This window comes from Nipponia nippon, unplaced genomic scaffold (genome assembly GCF_047370975.1).
Source record: "Nipponia nippon isolate SJK-2023a ecotype South Korea unplaced genomic scaffold, ASM4737097v1 scaffold_7, whole genome shotgun sequence".
NCBI classification, from domain to species: Eukaryota; Metazoa; Chordata; class Aves; order Pelecaniformes; family Threskiornithidae; genus Nipponia; species Nipponia nippon.
Window position 1 is genome coordinate 29,182,611 of NW_028262391.1, and position 19,700 is coordinate 29,202,310.

The window sequence follows — 19,700 nt, forward strand, 5'->3', positions numbered from 1 at the left end:
TGCATTTCTTTAGTTGGTCCTTGGAGAGCGGTTTCTCGCCCCGTGCCTGCCGTGCCCCTCACCTGGCGTCCCCATGCTCCTGGATTCCTCTGGGCAGCATCCTTACAGGAGAGCAGTGAATGTGTTCACCCGCTCACAAAAACTGTCCCATTACAGCTGTCTGTACTCAACCTCGGTGTCTCATACAAAGATGAGGAAATGAAAAATAAATGAAGTGTCGCCACTTGGCCATTGGAAAAATGACTTAATTGAGTCAAACCAAAGCTGTGAGCAGACTGAAATGGGCTCAGGAGGCGCAAACCCCACCAGCCTCTCTCCAGAGGCCTTGCAAGCTCAGTGCACGGCCCAGGGTCCGACACAGGGGCTGGCAACACTGACGAGCCCACCCAGCACTGGCAAACGCGGCCCCGCTGTGCCTGCCCCCGTGATGGGTCTGCAGCCCCACGGAGGTGCTGCTGGAGGGAAATGAGAGCAACCAGATGCACCATGAGAGCTGGTGGACGGTTTTATTGCAGGACATCTTGAAGCAGCACCACAAAGGTGTGACATCCTCCCTACCGGGCATTTATCCCCACTGGAATAGGGATAAATGAGGGTTTCCATGCCATCCTTTTAACCCTTTCTTGGCTGTTTCTCCTGCCACTTCACCCACACACACCCCTTCCCCATTTTTTCCATCCATGCCAAGCATATTTCTGCACTAAGTCTCAATGCATCGTGCCAGCCCAGCGTGAGGACCATCCTCGGGGCAGGGTGCTGCTGCTGGGGGGGTCAACCCAGCTGGGACCAGGCAGGGAAGCCACCGGTGTCCTTTGGGAGCAAAGCCTGTGGTGCTGGGGAGGTGCATCCCTTGCGGGGCACGGGCTCGGTCCCTGCCTCCACAGGGTGACGTGGGACAGCTGCTGGCTCTGCTAGCATCTGCCTCCGGTGCACAAGAAGATCCCCACGGCCATGCCCAACAAGGCGAAGGTCCCCAGGATCAGGCCCAGCACCAGCGGGGCATACGACTGGCTGCTCTGTTTTCCTGCAAGAGGCAAGAGGGATGAAGATGAAGACTGGGGTCACCCCCACCACACCACCGTGTCCCCCCGCCCCAGCCCCGGCACAGACCCGTCCAGGCGCTCTGAGCTCGCAGGATGCCAATGCAGGTGGTGTTGAGGAAATGCTGGAGGTCCCGGGTGGTCTTGGGATACTTCATCAGCTCACTCTCGGCAAAGGTGGCCACCGCATCCCTGCCGGGCCAGCGCCGCTCCCAGGTGGCGTTGGGGACATGGAAGCTGAGGAAAGCCGTCCCATTGAGGGTCACCTCGTAGAAGCTGTGGGCTGTGCCGTTAGGGAAGAGACGGCAGCCCAGGTGGCAGCACAGGCTCTGGGTGTCTGTGGGGACAGAGGGAGGGGGTCGGGGTCAGCACGTTCCCACCATCAGCAGCCCATTGCTATCACCAGCATCAAGCTGTGCACTGAGTTTGCAAGGCCTCAGCCTTGCACTGCTCGACCCACCCACAGCTTTGTATTCGCTCGGTTTAGCTGCAGTGGTGACTTTTCCAGTAACCGGGCAGCCATGCTTATTTTTCCCTTCCTTATCTGCGTACAGCACAGCTTCAGTTTTGTAGAGATGGGAGATTTTTTGGCGCAGAGCAAGCTTTTCATCGCTTTTGTGGAAGGACGCAGCACAGGGAGCGTGGGGTAAGGGGAGGTGTGGGGCTCACACCAGGGACCCCAAGGTGAGAAAGTGTTCCTCAAGGGCCAGGTAAAGAAATGCAGAGCTGGGGCAAAACTGGTAGGAGGGTAACAAAGAAAATGAAGGTAAAACACATCCTGCGCAGGAACGTTGGCGGTACCATGGGCTTGTGGAGCAATGCAGGCAGGAACACAAAACCATCGCCCTCAGCATCCCACACCTCCCACAAAGGCTGCGGGGGCAGGTGGAGTGCAGGCAGGGTGCAGCTGGAATGAAGGCAGGGTGCAGGCAGGATGCAGGTGGGGTGCAGGCAGGGTGCAGGTGGGATGAAGGCAGGCTACAGGTGGGGTGAAAGTGGGGCACAGGCAGGATGAAGGCAGGCTACAGGTGGGGTGAAAGTGGAGTGCAGGCAGGGTGCAGGCAGGATGCCTACACCTCACCGTGCCCCCCGGGCTGCAGCCCTCAGCCCTGCTCCCCAAGGGGCAACAGGAGGTTGAGCATCACCCTGTTCCTGGGGTGGGCTTCAGGTAAGAAATTCCCGGCTCCTCAGAAGGGCTCCTTTTGCCCAGAGTGAGGTTTTGCAAGTGGCTGTGTCCCCATCCCTTTGCCCAGCTGTCCCTGGAGAGCCATCCCCATGCCCAGGCAGTGCAGGGGGGGCTCCCCTTCCCCAGTGGGACCTGTCCCCCACCGGGCCATGCATCTCCGTGCCCCCTCGGGGTACCACTCACAGTTGATGGGCCTCTCCTTGCTGAAGAGCTCTACCAGCTGGCTGAAGTAGAGCAGGTAGGTGGTCACGTCCTGCTGCCGCCTGGCCCAGACGTCTGGGGGCTCCAGCGGCAGCACCTGGGTGACATTAAACCCCTCCAGGAGATGGCTGAGCTGCCCGTCCAGGCTGGCGTTCCCCGAGAAGACGGAGGTGCCCTTGGAGACACGGGTCCGTTGCAGCATGGTGAAGGCAAGCGGGGCTGTGAGAGATGCTGAACTTCACCCACCGCCCCGTCCCCTTCCCATAAGCTGTGTCCCCCCCAATGCCAACCCCAAATCTCTCCAACCCCATTGCCACCATATCCTTGCCTTACCTGCCTGCTCTGCCCTGCAGCCCAGGGCCCCACAGAGCAGCAGCAACCAGAGCATCGTGGGGACAGGGAGGGGATGGGAATGGTGGCCACACAGCTGGCCTGGCAGGCAGTTAAGCGGGACCAGGGAGGTGGGGCAGCGGGGTGGCGGGAGGAGGAGAGCGGGAGTCCAGCCAGGTCTCTCCCATTTCCTTAGCCTGAGCCACCCACACCCCTTCCCTGCCGGACGAGCCGGGGGGGCCCAGCCCTGCAGTATCCGGGGATGGAGATGTGAGATGAGGCTCCGAGCTCAGCCTGGGGCCTGCAGGACCGTACGGCACCGCTCCAGCCAGCGCGGGAGAGAGCAGCCAGCGCCTGCCTCAGTTTCCCCATGCCTTGGCTAGGCAGTGGCCTCAGCCAGGTGATGCGGGAGGCCAATGAGGTCACAGCAGTGGGGGACCACTCCAGGAGGAGAAGGGACAGAGGGAGGGAAGCAGCCACGCAGAATCACGCTGCACCCGTCAGGGCATCCAGTGCCGTTGTTTCCACAAGCACTGGTGTGATGGGACTCCCATCCTTGGAGGGATGCAACCCTCGAGATGCCGCATCCCCCATAATGGGCTGGCCGGGGGGGCTGGGACCGAGAAAACCCTGGCTGGGCTTCCTCTGTATGTTTGTTTTTCAATTATACCTAAAATAATTATAGATTAAAATGTTTAAAATATAATATTTATATTAAAATATCCAGCTCGACCCGCTGGCACAGCGTGGCACAGCCTGGGGGGGGGCACGTACCGGCACCGCACCGCCTGCCATGGCGCGGTACGGCGCGGTGCTGCGCGCCACAGCTGCGGGGAGGGGCGTGGCCAAGCGGGCGGAGGGGCGTGGCCTCACCGGGAGGGGCGTGGCCTGATACGGGGCGTGTCTCCGCGGGGGGCGTGGGCAGCGGCGCCGGGAGCGCAGCGATGGCGGCGGCGGAGCTGGAGCGGCTGCGGATGGCGGGGGCCGGCATGGCCATCGCCGTCCTCACCAGCGGCGGGGACGCGCAAGGTGGGGCCCGGCGGGAGGCGTGGGGGGCCCGGTCCCGCCCCCGCCCCGTGGGGGCTGCGTGTCCGCGTCCGCCCGGCCCCGCGGGAGTGGCGGGGGCAGAGTCCGTGGGGCCTCGGGGAGTGCAGCGGGGACGCGGCCCGGGCGGCCCACCCGTTTCCCCCCGCCCCACGGGGGAAGGGTCGGTGCGTCCCACCCGCGGCGTTTCCCTGTCCCATCACACCTGGAGCACCCTCCGTGGGAGGTCATGGGCCCCACGGGAGAACCCCCACGGTGGGGCCCCCCCACTCGAGGGGACACTTGGAGGTCACCTGTAGGACCCGGTCCCCTGTGGGGCACCCACCCTGGCGTGGGGTCCCTGGGGGCCTCCCTGCCTCACGTCTCGCCTTTCCAGGGATGAACGCAGCTGTCCGTGCCGTCACCCGCATGGGGATATACGTGGGGGCCAAGGTCTTCCTCATCCACGAGGTTGGGGTACCCCCCTGCTCCCCGCCACGGGTGGGGGGAACCATCCCCCCCCGTGCCGGGGTACCCCTCACCTCTGCTCCCCACTTCTCTGCAGGGCTACGAGGGGCTGGTGGAGGGGGGAGACAACATCAAGCAAGCCAACTGGCTCAGCGTCTCCAACATCATCCAGCTGGTGAGGCTTCACCAGTGGGGCTGTGGGACACCCAAATCCCCCCCCCAAATCTGCATGACGAGCCGTGTCCCCCCCTTATCTCTCCAGGGTGGGACGGTGATCGGCAGCGCCCGCTGCAAAGCCTTCACCACCCGTGCGGGCCGGCTGCGGGCCGCTCGTAACCTGGTGGAACACAGCATCACCAACCTCTGTGTCATCGGCGGGGATGGCAGCCTGACGGGCGCCGACATCTTCCGCTCCGAGTGGGGCGGGCTGCTGGAGGAGCTGGCCCGGGATGGTGCGTGAACCCCCATCCCCAAAATCCTTGCTGTGGGTAGAGTGAAAGCATTCAAGGGGTTTTGAGGTCCTGAGGTCCACTCCATCACTGTGACCCCCAGGGAGGGCTGGGCTCTGTCGCTGCTCCGCAGGATCCGGCCTGATACTGGGGTGGGACAGAAGCACCCTAAAATAACCAGTGGCGTGGCTGTCCGCCCCACAGGGCAGATCAGTGAGGAGGTGGCGCGAAAGAACTGTCGCCTGAACATCGTGGGGCTGGTGGGCTCCATCGACAATGACTTCTGTGGCACTGACATGACCATTGGCACTGACTCGGCACTGCACCGCATCATGGAGGTGATTGATGCCATCACCACCACGGCACAGAGGTGAGCAGTCTGGGTGCTGGGTGCCGACCAACGGTGGGGCATCGCACCCACTCTCCTTCTCCTCCCACCTGTGTCCTTGCAGCCACCAGCGGACGTTCGTGCTGGAGGTGATGGGCCGCCACTGCGGGTAAGCCCCTGCAGGTGGGGAAGCCCATCCGCGGGATGGGATGTTGCATTCTGGGGCCTGGGCCAGCGCTGCCACCACCGTGTCTCGCCAGGTACCTGGCGCTGGTGTCCGGCTTGGCCTCGGGTGCCGACTGGCTCTTCATCCCCGAATCCCCTCCGGAAGACGGCTGGGAGGATCTCATGTGCGAGAGGCTTGGGGAGGTGAGTGAGGGGGTTCCTACGGTGCCATCCCCCTTTTTTCCCTGGAGAGTCCCTGCAGGGACCTGGGCTGAGCCCCGCATCCGGTGCCTGGTCCCTGCGAAGCTTCGGGAGCTCCCACCATTGTCCCTGTGAAACGGGGCACTCAGCCGAGTGCAAATCCAGCCCTTGCGTGCCAGGGGCAGTGCTGGCTCGGGGGCTTGGCTGCCCAGAACCTGAGCCACCCCGCCCTGGGCTATGGCTGGTGGGGGCAAAGGATGCTCGGGCTCAGCCACCAGCAAATTTTGGCTAAGCCATGGCAGCTGTTTTCCTCCCTCGCGCCAGACGCGCAGCAGAGGGTCGCGGCTCAACATCATCATCATTGCTGAAGGTGCCATTGACCGCAGCGGCAAACCCATCTCCTCCAACTACGTGAAGGACGTAAGCGCTCGCTCCAGCACCCGCTCCGGCACCTGCAGTGACCAGCGGGTCCCCGGTGTGACGTCCTCTCTGCTCCGCAGTTGGTGGTGCAACGCCTGGGCTTCGACACGCGGGTCACTGTCCTCGGCCACGTGCAGCGCGGAGGGACCCCGTCAGCCTTTGACCGGGTGCTGGTAGGTCTTTTGGGGGGGCACGGGGGGCTCACCCTGCAGAAAGAAGCAGGCAGCTGGGGAACCCCACTCCTGCCTTCCCTCTGCCTGTTGCAAAGGACTTGCCAGCTGGGATGAGGCACAGACAGTCCCTGTAGGCTCAGCCCCACTGTGCCAGGCAGAGCCGTGCACCCATTTCCCCTCATTTGCTGCAAATTTCATGGGGTTTTAAGTAAAACCAGCAGCTCTCTGGCTGTAAATTAGGCATGCAAGCAGCTGCGCAGTTTCCCAGCCCATGGGAACATCCCTGTGTGAGCCCAGGGGAGCGTCCCACCCGGCTGGCATGGGTGGCCCCGGTGTCAGGGGGCGGCGGGTTCCCCTTTCCCTTTGTAGAGCAGCAAGATGGGGATGGAGGCGGTGATGGCACTGCTGGAGGCCACGCCGGACACCCCTGCCTGCGTGGTGAGCCTCTCGGGGAACCAGTCAGTGCGGCTGCCGCTCATGGAGTGCGTCCAGGTGGTAAGTACCAGGAGGAATCAGGCCTGCCAGCCCGCTGGGTGGGGGTCCCACTCCTCTCCCCACAAGCGCAGGCATCATGGTGCTGCATCTTTTCCCCCCACAAGACAAAGGATGTGCAGAAGGCCATGGATGAGAAGAGGTTTGAGGAGGCCATCCAGCTCCGTGGGAGGTGAGGAGCAGGGACCAGGATGGGGGGAGAAATCCCTGTGGGGTGGCCAAAAGGACATGCTGGGATGGGGGCTTCTCCCTGGGGGGAAACCAGCTGCTCCTTCAGCCAAGGAAGGGCCTCACCCACGCCCTGGGGCCACACCACCTTGTCCTTGCAGGAGCTTTGAGAACAACTGGAACATCTACAAGCTGCTGGCACACCAGAAACCAGCACAGGAGAAGGTGAGGAGTGATGGGGGAGTGGCAGGGGACACTGTCCCTGCCTTGGGGACACGCACTGACATGCCACCCCATCCCTGTCCCTGCAGAGCCCCTTCAGCCTGGCTATCCTGAACGTGGGTGCCCCTGCCGCTGGCATGAATGCTGCTGTCAGGTCAGCCGTGCGGATTGGCATCTGCCAGGGACACACTGTCTACGTGGTGAACGACGGCTTCGAGGGCTTGTCCAAGGGGCAGGTAAGGGGAATGGCAAGCCTGCGTGCCATGGGTTTCCCAGGGGGACGGGTTTGGGCTTGGAGGGGGGTGGTAGGGTGCTTCCCCACCCCAAAACCGAGTGCTGCTGCTTGCAGATCCGTGAGGTGGGCTGGCACGACGTGGCAGGCTGGCTGGGACGCGGCGGGTCCATGCTGGGCACCAAGCGGTAAGCACATCCCTTGGGGGGCTGGGGGATGTAGCAGAGGGGACACCGCTGTCCCCAGGGATCGTGGGGACCCCCTGTCTTCACCCCGCGGTCTCCCCTCTCCTCCCTGCCGCAGGACGCTGCCCAAGACCTGCATGGAAAAGATTGTGGAGAACGTGCGGAAATTCAACATCCAGGGGCTGCTGGTGATCGGGGGGTTCGAGGTGCGGGGAAAATCCTCAGCCCTGTTTCAGTGGGGGCCGGGGCAGGCTGTCGGCATCCCAGGTGGTGCAGGCACCCTGGGCCATCTCTTTTGGGATGCAGATCTGGCCCTGCGGCCGGCATTTCCCCAGCCCTCGGCTGCTTGCAGGCCTACGAGGGGGTGCTGCAGCTGGTGGAGGCCCGCGGGCAGTACGAGGAGCTCTGCATCATCATGTGCGTCATCCCCGCCACCATCAGCAACAACGTGCCCGGGACTGACTTCAGCCTGGGCTCGGACACGGCCGTCAATGCAGCCATGGAGGTGAGGGACAGGGCAGGCGGCAGCTCACGGGGCCATCCCGCTCCACCAGGTCCCACCATGTTTTGGGATGACATGCGGGAATGAGCCAGCATCCCGTCGCAGGGAGCAAAGATGGGTTTTCCTGGTGTGACCCTCACCCTGGCATTTAACGAGCATCTGGTCCCCGCCTTCTCCTGGCACAGAGTTGTGACCGCATCAAGCAGTCGGCCTCAGGCACCAAGCGCCGTGTCTTCATCGTGGAGACGATGGGGGGCTACTGTGGGTATTTGTCGACCGTCACCGGCATCGCGGTGGGCGCCGATGCCGCCTATGTCTATGAAGATCCTTTCACCATCCACGACCTGAAGGTGAGCGGGGCAGGGGGCTGCTTTCTGGCAGCATTGTTTGGGTAAAATAAGAAGGAAAACCAGGCAAGAGAGGGCTCTGGGGCAGGACAGGATTTGGAGGAGCACGGCCAAGCCCCATGAAGCTGCTAGGTTGATGTTAGTGGCACTTGGGTCCAAATGAGAGGACCAGAGGGACCCAGGATGGCTGCTGGCATCCTGGCATTCATCTTGCAGGCCAACGTGGAGCACTTGACTGACAAAATGAAGACAGATATCCAGAGAGGGCTGGTGCTGCGGTGAGTTGGGGACCCCTGGGGACGCTCGCTGAAAAACCCAGCCCCATGGCAGGGAGCGAGGCCAGAGCTGAGCCCTTCATGTGGCTGGAGAGGGTCCCTGGGCGCAGCAGTGTTTGGCATGGTGGGCGCACCGCATCCTGCCCAAGGATGCCACGCTTGGCCAGGGGGACAGTCCTGCGCTGGACACATCTGCTGCTGTCCCCACCCCAGCCCCAGGGTCCTGCTGGGGAGATGGGCTGGGGCTCTGGGCCTCAGGGAGAACAAAACAGCAAAAAAAAGGTGTTTAGGGGACCACGGAGAGGCCCCCTAGGGATGCCAGATTAAGGAACAGCCCCCCCAATCCCTCCCCTCTGCTCCCTCCAGCAATGAGAAGTGCCATGAGCACTACACCACCGAGTTTCTCTACAACCTCTACTCCTCTGAGGGCAAAGGCATCTTTGACTGCAGGATTAATGTCCTGGGCCACCTCCAGCAGGTACGGGAAACAGGGCCATATGGGCCACCACTGTCCCCAAGAGCTGGGCAGGCTTGACATCACCATTTCTTTGTCCCCAGGGGGGAGCCCCAACCCCCTTTGACCGCAACTACGGGACCAAGCTGGGAGTGAAGGCAGTGCTGTGGATGTCGGAGAAGCTGCAGGAGGTCTACCGCAAGGGTGAGCTGAGGGCTGGGGGTCCCGTGGTGAGGTGGGGGAAGGCTGGTGGCAGTCGGCAGCCCCTGCTGCTCTGGACTCAGCCACTCGGCCCCTGGCAAGGTGGCCATGGTCAGCTGTGTCCCCCTCCCAGGACGTGTGTTTGCCAACTCGGGCGACTCTGCCTGCGTGATCGGACTCAGGAAGAAGGTGGTGGCCTTCAGCCCCGTGACGGAGCTCAAGAAAGTTACTGATTTTGAGTAAGTTTCTGTCCCCATGCTCTGCCAGGTCCCGGGGGACCTTTCCAGGTTTCCCTCGGTGCCGCTTGAGAGCCATGTTTCCCCCTGCGCAGGCACAGGCTGCCCCAGGAGCAGTGGTGGCTGAACCTGCGGCTGATGCTGAAGATGCTCGCCAACTACCAGATCAGCTTGACCGAGTACATCTCGGGGACGATGGAGCACGTCACCCGCCGCACGCTCAGCATCGAGAAGGGCTTCTAGTCCCACCAGCCTGAGCTGTAGCCCCGTTCCGCATCCTCTCCCTCCCCACATGCTGCTCAGGGAGCATCAGGTCCCCCCTGTTCTCACTCCTGTAGCTTTGCCACCAACCCCTTAAGGCAGGCAGAGCCTGGTCCCGGCTCCCAAAACAGCACACTCCTACCCCGAATCATTGGTCCAGGGTCTGGTCCCTGTGCAGATGCAGAAAAGAGGTGTTGCTAGAGCCAAGCTGCACAGCCCAGACCCTTAATCTTCCCTTAATAGTTTATTCCTGTTATTTAATGATGAGGTATCTTGATTCCTTATTTAGCGGCTTGACCACCTGAGCCAACTGCTGCTTTTAGTCGCCAGCCCTGCGTGTGGGAGGGATGCTGAGGAGGATGCAGTGCCGTCCCGGAGCAGGTAGGGGCTGGTCCTGGGGGCTTTTGGCTGTCCCATGAGCCCCAGTAAAGCTCCATCCTCCTGTGGCATTTGCCTGGTGAGGCGTCTCAAGGGCTCAGCGCAGAGCACCAGTCCTGGCAAGCCCCTCTTCCCTGGCCACCTTGCATGACGCTTGGCTGTGACCGTCACTGCGCAGCCCTGGGTGCTGTGCCCATCATCTCACTGCTGCTCTGTGACCCCCCAAATCTTGTACCGTTCGCGGCGCTGCTCTCCTCCTCTAGACATAAAACCTGCTGGAGTCAAACCTGCCTTGCTGGAGAGTGGTCATTACCCGCCGAGTCCCTGCGGGGAGGGAAGTGGGGGCAGACGTGGGGTGAGGATGGGGGGACAGTCCCCCTGAACAAAGCCAGACAGTTTGCTGGAGCCGGATTAATGCCAGGCCAGAGGGTTTCCTTGCTTCATGCATCCTCAAAGCCTGGGAGAGTGGGACCGCAGGCAGCCTCTCCCTGGCCGGGCTGCGGTGGGTGCAAGGTCAGCATCCCTCTGCAGACAGACTTTGCAATCCCAGAGAAAAATTGCTTCTCCCTTGTTTTGGTTCCCACCTTCAAAGAAAGTGCAGAAGTGATTTATCAAGATGATGTGTGTGTTTGTTAATGGAGTTTCTCAGGGCGGCTGCCAAGTGTGCCGGCTCCTGCGTGCAGCCCTCGGGCTTGACTGATGCCAGACGGCTGCACGTAGCCCCTTTCCCAGGCCAGTTTCCTCCTGGGGCTTTCAGCTGACGGCTTCAGCTTCTGGGACATCGCCAGCACCAGGATGCATCACAGTCTTTTGGATCGAACATGCAGTTATTTTTTCCTCGCCACAGAGCTGTCCCCAAATGACAAGTCCCCTCTGATTTCAGTGCTTTTCCCCTAGCTGGTCACGTTACTTGTTTTAGGCTCTGGATGAAGATGATAATTATTGTATCTTCCCTGCCAGAGCTGGACACAGGGAGAAATAGTGTTTTCCTTGCTGATGGAGGCAGCAGCGCTGCTCTTGCTGGGCGAGTATCTGGGGACCCCGGGCAGAGACCTGGCTGCTCCTCCCAGAGCTGGTGGGCTCTTCCACCATCCCGTGTGCCACTTTTGAGGAGCCCCATCCGGCTTCCAAGTGAGACACCCCACCCCCCTTCAGCCACGGACCCCTGCGCCGCGGTGGTCCCGCACACCTGACTCACCGTTGGCCTCCGAGAGTCCCCAAGGATGCTTTGAACGTGAGTTGCGCTGGATCTGCCCCTGCGGGCAGACAGCTGCTGGCATTTTCCATGACCGGGAAATGTCTGCCCTCACTGCTCAATATCCCCCGCTGAGGCAGGTCAGGGCGAAAGCAAGTCACGCCAAAAAGCCCCGCGGTTGTACCGTAGCCCAGGTGGAGCCTCGTGCCCAGGCGCAGCTGGCAGGCCCCGGGCATTCGGCTCCTCTCCAGCACATGTTTTTCTCCAGCCTGGTGCTCTCGGCAGCAGGCAGGGCACCAGAGGGGCTGGCACGGCACTGCAGCGCTCCAGCGGCCACGTTTAGGGTGTGAATGGGGAGGGAGGTGTCTCCACACTCGGACCAGCTGCACACTTGGGGCCAGGGGTCACTGCAGCCCAAACACCTCATTTCCACACAAAAAAAAGCCTGGAGTGCCAAATTCCTGAGGGGGAGACGAACAGGCACATGCCCCCCATGGGGGGGCAACCACCCCATGCCCTGCCAGGATGAGCAGGAGGGGATGTGGTGACTGTGCACCCGGGCTCCCCGACACATCCAGCCCAGCCCCAGCTTCCCCTGCATCCCCAAACAGAGGGTAGAGCACAAAGCCACGAGCATTTTGCAGCAAAAGGCAGGCTGCCAGGTCCCCAGAGCAGAGAGGCCTGAGCCGAAGGGGCCAGCCTCCCCCTGGGCTGTGCCGAGAGCGAGTGGGATGCTGTGGGGTCACCCCGCAAGGAATGGTCAGGAGAATGAAGGGCAGCTTGCCCAGCAGCAGGAGCACCAGCAGCAAAGTGTGATGAGCATGGCACGTAGGTGGCAAGCTCGGGTGCTGCCAGATCGGGTGCTGCCAGCCCCAGCGTGATGTGCACAGCCAGGGGAGATGTCAGGAGCTACAGGATAGTCATGCTGTCCAGTTGGGGATTAACAGCTCAACTGCTCCAGCGGAGAGAGGAGGAACTGTGCCAGAGCAGCCTCAGGCCATGGCGATTGCTCCATTAACCACCTTCACCAATAACAAGCTCTGATGACAAACCGTGACTCTTGCTTTGATCGCTCTCCTCCCAGCAAAGCTGGGGGGTCCAGCACGCCCAAACGGCAGCTCCCCGTTCCCAATGCGGACAGGCACGACTTCTGCCAAGGAGCAGGCTGTCAAGACAGCCTGGGAGAGGGCTTGCCCTCAGCACAAGAGCAAGATCCAAACAAGATGACGGGTAAGTCTCTCGGGCCCTGGCTGTCAAGGGAAGTCTGGTATATTATAAATCAAACTGGCCATTTAAATGCAGCTGGGTTTAATGCAGCAGGCAAGAACTAGGTCATTTGAGGAGTAAAAGGCATCAGCAATCTTCACCCAAGTGACGAGGGTCAAACTGTGCCCCCTCCCACCAAGGTCAAGTAAACAGGCTTGTGGACACAGGGCTGTCACCGTCCCCGAGGAGCGCTCCTTGCCAGCAGCACGACCCCGCACGCGGGGGCTCGGACACCTGTACGAACAGGGAGCGTGGGGACACAGAAGGGCCACGCTGCCCTGCGCAGCACCAGGCCCGCAGCTGAGCCGCACAGAGGGCTCCTGTCGTAAGTCTCAGGGGCCATCGTCCTGCCCGGGCAGGCTTTGCACCTCTGCACAAGCAAGCAAGCGTTGCTCACCATCTCTTTTGCTTCCTGTGCTCAGTGTGGACTTGTGGCTGCGAGAAGGTTCCCAAATAGCACAGCGCTTTTGAAAAGCAGCCCTGCAGCCGCTCAGTGGAGTATCAAACAGCACCAGAGGCGGGTGAGCCATTTCACAGGTCCAGTGAAGCGGGAGGGCACGGCGGCCCACAGCCCTCCTCCTGCTCCACAGGGCTGACAATGCAAGCCGTGAACCAGATGTAATGGAGCAATGCCCAGAGTCAGTTGTTCTATGTTTGCTGAACCCCAGCCACAACTTTGACATCCTACAGGGATAACTGGTTTTATTTGGTATGCCACAATGTTTTAGTTTGTATTTAACAGCTCTATAAAAATCTTAGTAAATGCAGCTTTTTCGGTTAGAGAAACGTCACCCTTGATGCCTGTGCAAACCGGCCAGTAACCTTGGCTGTTTTCTCCTAACTGCAATACGCGCGGGGGCTGTTCACTCTGACGTTAAGTTTCCTTAAGCTGCTCTAATGCCTGCAGGGGCATGTGGGGGTGAGAGTAGAGCTGAGCATTCAGGATCTGGGAGAGAGTAATTTCTGTTTCACCTAGGCTGCATCGAACTTTTCTTTGGGCTGCCTGACCGCCAAGTCAGATGCTTCATGCACTAACAAGGACCAGAAGAAGTCAGGAGTTGAAGATAAATTAAGAATTTGACATTGACCTTCACAATCTGCACCAGACAGCTCTCGGTGATCATTTCAGGAACCATCTCCCCGACAGACTTCACAAAACCAAATCTTTGTGGTAGAAGCCGCCTTCAGAGTCTGCTACACACAAGCAGAGGCTGGCAGAGGGTTAGTCTGACAGGGAGCCACCGACAAGCAGTGACCTTTCTAGCCATCAGCAGGCTTTGCCATCCCCCTTCGATCACACCGCACAGAAGCCCTGCTCACTTTTGCTTTGCTGATTCCCCTGCAGCTCCCATCAAACAGCCCTGGCAACATGAGATACAAATGTTAACAGAGACTGCTACGCAAGCAGGAAAGCTCCCGAGAGCCAGATTGGGTGCTGCCAGCCCCAGCGTGATGTGCACAGCCAGAGGAGACGTCAGGAGCTACAGGGGCAGCCAGCAGCACCCCATCCCAGCCCCTCCACAGGGGAAGCGCAGTGGAAAACGCCGAGGCTTTGGCTGTAGCCAGGTATATGTGGGAAGAACGGCGCTGTGGGTCTGGGGCTGGCTGGTGCTCCTGGGAGGTTTGTACTGGGCACCATCACTCCTCCTGCAGCTCCTTCTTCTGAAAGGCCTGGAGCCTCTTCCCCACCATCTGCTGGACGATCTCCAGACCCTCTGCATCCAGTTCCTTCATGAGAAGCAGGATGGCATTCAGGACATTGCTCTGTTGGGAGGAGACAGATGCTGCTTTATACAAGCATGTTAACGCCAGCCTGGAAAAGGACACTTGATTTTGAAAGAGCTGCTCTTTCTAGGAACTCCACCACCACCAGCAGAGGTTTGCAACAGCCACCTGCAGCTACAGGGACAGATCACCCAAGCCCTCGGGGCAAACATGGGCAGAGACTGCAAGTGACAAGGCTAACTGGAATGCAGGACAAACCCGTCCGCCCAGTCCTGCACAGACTGCCCACGTCTCTGGCTCCCGCCCACCCTCCCAACTGGCTTCTGTAAGGAAAGGCGCGTTCGGGAGCAGCTGCCCTCTCTCTCCAGTGTGACCACATGTGACGGGAAAGGACAGGAACTCTCTGATCTGAGGAATAAGAAGAGCTGGCAGAATTGCGAAAGCACAAGCTGGAAAGCACCCTTGAAGGTCCTCAGCCCAACCTCCCACTGACGCAGGACTACTGCCAACACTAGACCCTGGCTCTGTCAAATCACGTCTTGAAAAACTCCAGGGAGAGATTCCACAGCCTCTCCAAGTAACTGTCCTTCTAGAGAAAAATCTTTTTCCCAATGTCCAACCCAAACCTCCCCTTGTTTAATATTTTCTTTTCCCAAAGGCCAGAACCTGCAGTATTGGTGCTGCAAAGCAATACACTCAAGTACGTTTAAAACATAAACAACAGAGAGATCACAGGCAACCAGTATCAGAATGAGGCAGAACGTGGTCTAGATCTCACCCTGCCGATTGAAGTGATGGCACTGAGCCCAGCAGACAGGAATTCCCAGCTGAACAGCCAAGATCCATGAGGTTCGTCTGAGGCTACACCATGGAGGGCTCTGAGGAACCACCTAAGCTTTCAATTCAGCAGTCCTGTCCGCCAGGCCAACAGCCTGCCAGCTACATTTCAGCTGCTGCCCAGCTATCACATGTTCTCAGCACAAGCTCAGTGAAGGGACACCCATGCTCGGGTGCAGACAGATCAAGAGGACAAACCCCATCAGGCTTTCTTTACATTGCATGATGTCTTAAAGATGGAAAGCAATTTGGTCTTTAAAGATACTCACTCTCTTCTTTCGGTTGCAGTCTGTCTCTCGAGGTGAAAAGGAGGAAAATTTATCCCTGGGAACAGGCTTCATACCAAGCTCCTCTCGAATTTTGCTAAAGAAGGGGAGGAAGAGCAAATGTTATTATGACCAGCTGGCAGAACCTTCCTTTGCCAGGCCAATCCTTTCTAATCATGGGCAACCACGCAAGAAGTATCTAGCTGAAGGACTCAAGGCACATCTTTTCACACACCACCACTGCCTGCAGACCACAACACCCCAAGCAAAACTCCCACAGGTAGTAAGAGCCTTACAGCTGTAAAATGTAAATGAGCACGCTGATATGACGTGTCTGCTCACAGCCCCACCTGGGATGACAGACTCCCATGCTCAGTGCCAGCTGGGACTACAGACCATGTAACACTGCACTTGAACAACACACAGTGCTGCAGCGCTGACATGGGCCAAAGCGAGTCCCAGAAGCAGAGCTTAGTGGGAATGGACTGGAGCTCACACTTCAGAGAGGATCCATCTCTGTCTGCACATGCAGCTGACATGCTTGAGAGTAAGTACCCACCTACAGAAGAGCCTGTTTTGCAGATACTGAACCAGACCCACAAGTGCTATTAAACCAGCACAGCTCCACCATGGTAACTGGAACGGGAATTTGCACCAGCTGCAGGCCTGGCCCACAGAATATCAGGGTTGGCTGGCAGGGTCCTTTCATGCTACACGCGAGTTCAGCCCAGAAATCCTAACAGCTCACGAGCAAGCCCTCACTTTGTCTCCTCCAAACTGAAGTTCAGCAGCTCACTCTCAGTCTCCTTTGTGGATTCAGCAGCACTGGATTCAGTGGACTCGGGACAGCCGTTCTCCACGCTCCTCCTGGCTGGTGGGGCTGTGATCTCCTCACCATCAATCAGGGCCTGGGACAGTTCTTCCTCTGTCACAGCTACAAAAGCCAAAACAAAACCCTGCTGCAATGAATGCCAGCAGCCCAGGAAGATAGAATCTGCAATGGGGCATGTACTGCTGCTGCAGAGCTATACTGCACAGGTTTGGTCCAAAAATTATCTTTTGTACTGGCCTTTTGCTTTCATCCTCCTCCTACAGTAAAAGCTGTGCAGGAGATCGCCAGCAGCCGTCACCAGTCTCTCAAAGTGGGAAAGATATCAGGGAGGGATGCAAACATGCTTTGCCATTTCTTGCCTCTGGTGAAGGTTCCAAAAGCCACCAAATTACTGCTACCAGACGGAAAAGCTTCTCTTTTTTTTTTTTTACAACAGCAGATCCAATTACAGAACCTTTGCTTTGCTACAGAAAAGGAGAGAGCTCTAAAAAAATCACTAATTAGTGGTACTGTCTCAGCTATAATGAGGCGCTCTCAGCTAGTGTTAACTCTGGCACTGCAAGGAAGGGAAGGGAGAAAACAGCTTAGAAGCAGTGGATCTTGCAGTGGGAACGCTCAACCTCTAACAGATCCTGACTCAAGGAAGAGTCAAAGGACACCTTAACAAGAGGAACCAACATGTCACTGGTTTCCAGTTCACCCCGCCTATGGCTTGGGGCTGTTCGTTTACTGGCAAACACCCACCTTGGTTATCAAGCTTCTGCAGGCTGGGTAGGTTACGCAGCACCGTCATTCGGTAGCGGTGGGGGTCCGACCCACAACAGGGATTTTCAGACAGCCACAGGACCCTCAGCCGGGGTAGGTTTTTGAGGTAGAAGAGCTCATTTAGGCTTGCAATGTTGTTCTTCCTCAGATAGAGTTCACTCAGATTCTGGCACTGATTCAGCGGCTCAAGGTCTGAGATGCCATTCACACTGAAGAGAGATTGCGGGATCAGAGACCAGCGAGCTTATCCCTCCCTCACTGTACCGTTCAGGTGGGAACGCAGCAGCCCCTGGAACACAGAGGCTTTCCAGCCCTCTTTCCTGCAACAGCTTCATTGATTGAGGAGCCTCACCTTGGCACAGCACAGCAAGGGGCATTCAGGGGCCTATGGCTTTGCACAGAACAAAAATATAGCATTTCGTCTTTTTAAACAGAGGAAAGGATTAAAAAAGTAGGCTCTCCTCTCTGCTGAAGAGGACAAACAGCTTTTGCTTATCCCAAACACCCATCACACTTGCACCCTTTTCTGTAGCAGTTTCTCAAACTCCCTGAAGGAAATCCCATATAATATTCCCAAGCTAAAAAGCTCAAATTCGCAGACAGCATTGGCTCCGTGGGATCCCCAGGACAGGTGAAGGATGGGTGTGTTGGGAGGAGGCTTATGGAAACAAAAAGCTTTGCGAGATCCAAGAAGCATTTCAACAAGCATTCTGCAAACTGGCCCTATACAGAGGCCCAGAAGATCCCATCCAAACTATGGAATAGGACTTAGGGAACAACAATCCTAAGAGTTTTTAGCACTTCTCAAAACAAGGATTATTTTCTCAAGTAGCAAAGGAAAAGGTGCAGAGGAGCCAGCAGAAGAATAATCATTTCTGCATCTCTGCCACTTGAGAAATCAGGCATGAAGCAGCCTGGCAGCTCATACACACAACCACAGAAATGTGGTAAGAAACCAGGGCAAGCCACAGCCCTACAAGAAAGGCGATTTTCCCTGCCTTCTCCAAGGCTGGCAGCTTGACATTCACCTGAACGTGATCACCTCGATGTTGGGCAAATCCCGACATATCGATATCTGGGCAGGAAGAGACAGAAACAGCAAGTTGGCACTCCCAGGAAAAAATATAAATAAAAGCAATTTAAACCACAAATAAACAAGATAAAAGCAAGAACAGGAATTTAAGTTTGCTTCAGCCTACACCCAAGCTTAACACCACCAGACAGATTTGCTGCCACAGCCAGTGCAGAGTCAGCAGCTCCTCCGCCCTCTCCGCCCAGGAGTGGAAGCGCAGACACCAGCCAGCATCACGTTGCTCTTCTGCTCCAGCAACTCTGCAGTCTCTGAGATGGTTTTCCAGCCACCGCACACAAGAAGGGATCCCTCTTACCCGACAGCCCTCTCCTAACGAGAGTACGTCATCCAAAGTCACAAATAGATGAGGTAGGACTCAGGGTCCTGCTCTCCAAGGGTCCGCACAGGGCCTCAGAGAGGAATTTTCCAAGTGCTCTCTGGAAACAACATCAACCCCCCTTTTTTTTTTTTTATGAGATGCTAATCAATCCTGAAAAGCTCTGCAGCTCGCTGGCACCGCGCCAGCCCAAACCCAGGCCTGTGCCTTCCTCACTGCCTCATCAACCCCATCCCCTCCCCGTTCCGGCTGCCAGCCCAGGCTAAGGCTTCCCTCCGGTAGCACTGCGCAGGCCGCAGGCTGGGGCTTGACGATGGCAGCCGGGAGCTGTGGGGCCCCTCCTCGCTGGCTCGTCCTGGCAGGGTGGGAGCAGGCTGTGCGGTACTTACATCCGTCAGGTGGCTGCCCCTGCGGGAGGAAAGCAGGGGGTCACTGGGAGCATGGCAGGGCCCAGCCGCCCACCCAGTGCCCCCACGCCCGGGCTGCACAGCCCCGGCCCTGCACCCCCACCGCTTCCATCCGCCAAAGCTGCTCTGACACATCCCACCACGGGCCTCGTTGTTCCCCCCCAGGACTGCCTGCTCCCCCCCTCCCCAGCCCTGCCTGTCCCTGCAGCCCCAGGCTTCCCTGTCCCCCACCCAGGCCTGCCTGTCCCTGCAGCCCCAGCCCAGCCCGGCCCGGCCCCCCGGGCCCGGCTGCCCGCCCGGCCCCGGCCCGACCCCGCCGGCGCCCACCAGCAGTTGAGGCGGCGGACGCCGTCGAGCGCGGCGGCCTTGGCCCGTGCCAGCACGGCCGCCCGCGTCAGCCTCATGGCCGGGCCAGGCCGGGCCGGGCCCCGCCGGCCGCCGCCGCCGTCGCCGCCGTCGCCAGGGGCGGGACCCGCCGCCTGCGCAGGCTCCTCCCGGCCGGGCCGGGCCGGGCCGGGGCCTGGCACCGGAGCTGGCGGGGCATTGCCCAGCCTTCCCCGGGGGCCGGCGGCGGGGCGGGCCGGCAGCCGGGGAGCGGCGGCAGCAGCCGGGCGGCCCCCGGCCCTCCTGCTCGGGCTCTGCCGGCGCTGGATTCAGCTGTCTTTCCTGCACCGGGCTGCGTGCCCTGAAGCTCCCCGAGGTGCAGTTTTATTTAATGACTTCATATTTACGTGTAAATTTTATTATTCATTTCGTTACATCTTATTAGAGAATGTTTTGTACATACAGCAACACCTTTATGGATATATATTTATAGCTAACCTTACACGGGAGTATAATCCCTATATCTGTATATATATGAAGTGTCTGTATCTATACGTGTGTATATATATGAAGTGTGCATAAATAAAATATCTATTTATACATATTTCTACACCACCCTATATATTAATATATAGAAATAGAGGTAGCACTGCTAACTGCACCGACACCAGGAGCCCCGAGCCCAGTCCTCCTCCATCACGTTTTGGGGCGAAATTACTGTGTTGTGCCCCAGTTTG

General features: G+C 58.8%; 3 protein-coding genes across 5 annotated transcripts; 1 reads left to right on the forward strand and 2 right to left on the reverse strand.

Moving 5' to 3' along the window:
- Positions 1-487: 487 nt before the first annotated feature.
- Positions 488-3,394, reverse strand: PROCR (protein C receptor). Its single transcript, XM_009462770.2, has 4 exons — positions 2,761-3,394; positions 2,410-2,646; positions 1,111-1,377; positions 488-1,024 (listed from the first exon to the last, which is right to left on the reverse strand). The coding sequence occupies exons 1-4, from the start codon at positions 2,813-2,815 to the stop codon at positions 912-914; spliced, it is 672 nt and encodes a 223-aa protein (XP_009461045.1). The 5' UTR covers positions 2,816-3,394; the 3' UTR covers positions 488-911.
- A 271-nt stretch (positions 3,395-3,665) lies between these two features.
- On the forward strand, positions 3,666-10,228 carry PFKL (phosphofructokinase, liver type). 2 transcript variants are annotated; one of them, XM_087740050.1, is made up of 22 exons: positions 3,666-3,786; positions 4,178-4,251; positions 4,346-4,423; positions 4,511-4,700; positions 4,902-5,067; positions 5,150-5,194; positions 5,286-5,394; positions 5,716-5,811; positions 5,892-5,984; positions 6,354-6,479; positions 6,584-6,648; positions 6,806-6,869; positions 6,956-7,102; positions 7,216-7,286; positions 7,402-7,489; positions 7,636-7,788; positions 7,971-8,135; positions 8,349-8,410; positions 8,774-8,885; positions 8,966-9,065; positions 9,196-9,301; positions 9,366-10,228. In XM_087740050.1, the coding sequence occupies exons 1-22, from the start codon at positions 3,702-3,704 to the stop codon at positions 9,553-9,555; spliced, it is 2,385 nt and encodes a 794-aa protein (XP_087596176.1). In that variant the 5' UTR covers positions 3,666-3,701; the 3' UTR covers positions 9,556-10,228. The 2 variants fall into 2 exon arrangements, with proteins under 2 accessions (XP_087596176.1, XP_087596175.1); XM_087740049.1 differs by having other exon boundaries at positions 9,394-10,228.
- Positions 10,229-13,083: 2,855 nt separating this feature from the next.
- CFAP410 (cilia and flagella associated protein 410) lies at positions 13,084-19,112 on the reverse strand. Of its 2 annotated transcripts, XM_087740058.1 has the most exons (8): positions 18,967-19,112; positions 18,622-18,640; positions 17,852-17,898; positions 17,176-17,214; positions 16,803-17,032; positions 15,989-16,160; positions 15,230-15,323; positions 13,084-14,162 (listed from the first exon to the last, which is right to left on the reverse strand). In XM_087740058.1, exons 1-8 carry the CDS (start codon positions 19,041-19,043, stop codon positions 14,037-14,039), a joined length of 804 nt encoding a protein of 267 aa, XP_087596184.1. In that variant the 5' UTR covers positions 19,044-19,112; the 3' UTR covers positions 13,084-14,036. The 2 variants fall into 2 exon arrangements, with proteins under 2 accessions (XP_087596184.1, XP_087596185.1); XM_087740059.1 differs by lacking the exon at positions 17,176-17,214 and having other exon boundaries at positions 18,967-19,111.
- Positions 19,113-19,700: the final 588 nt, after the last annotated feature.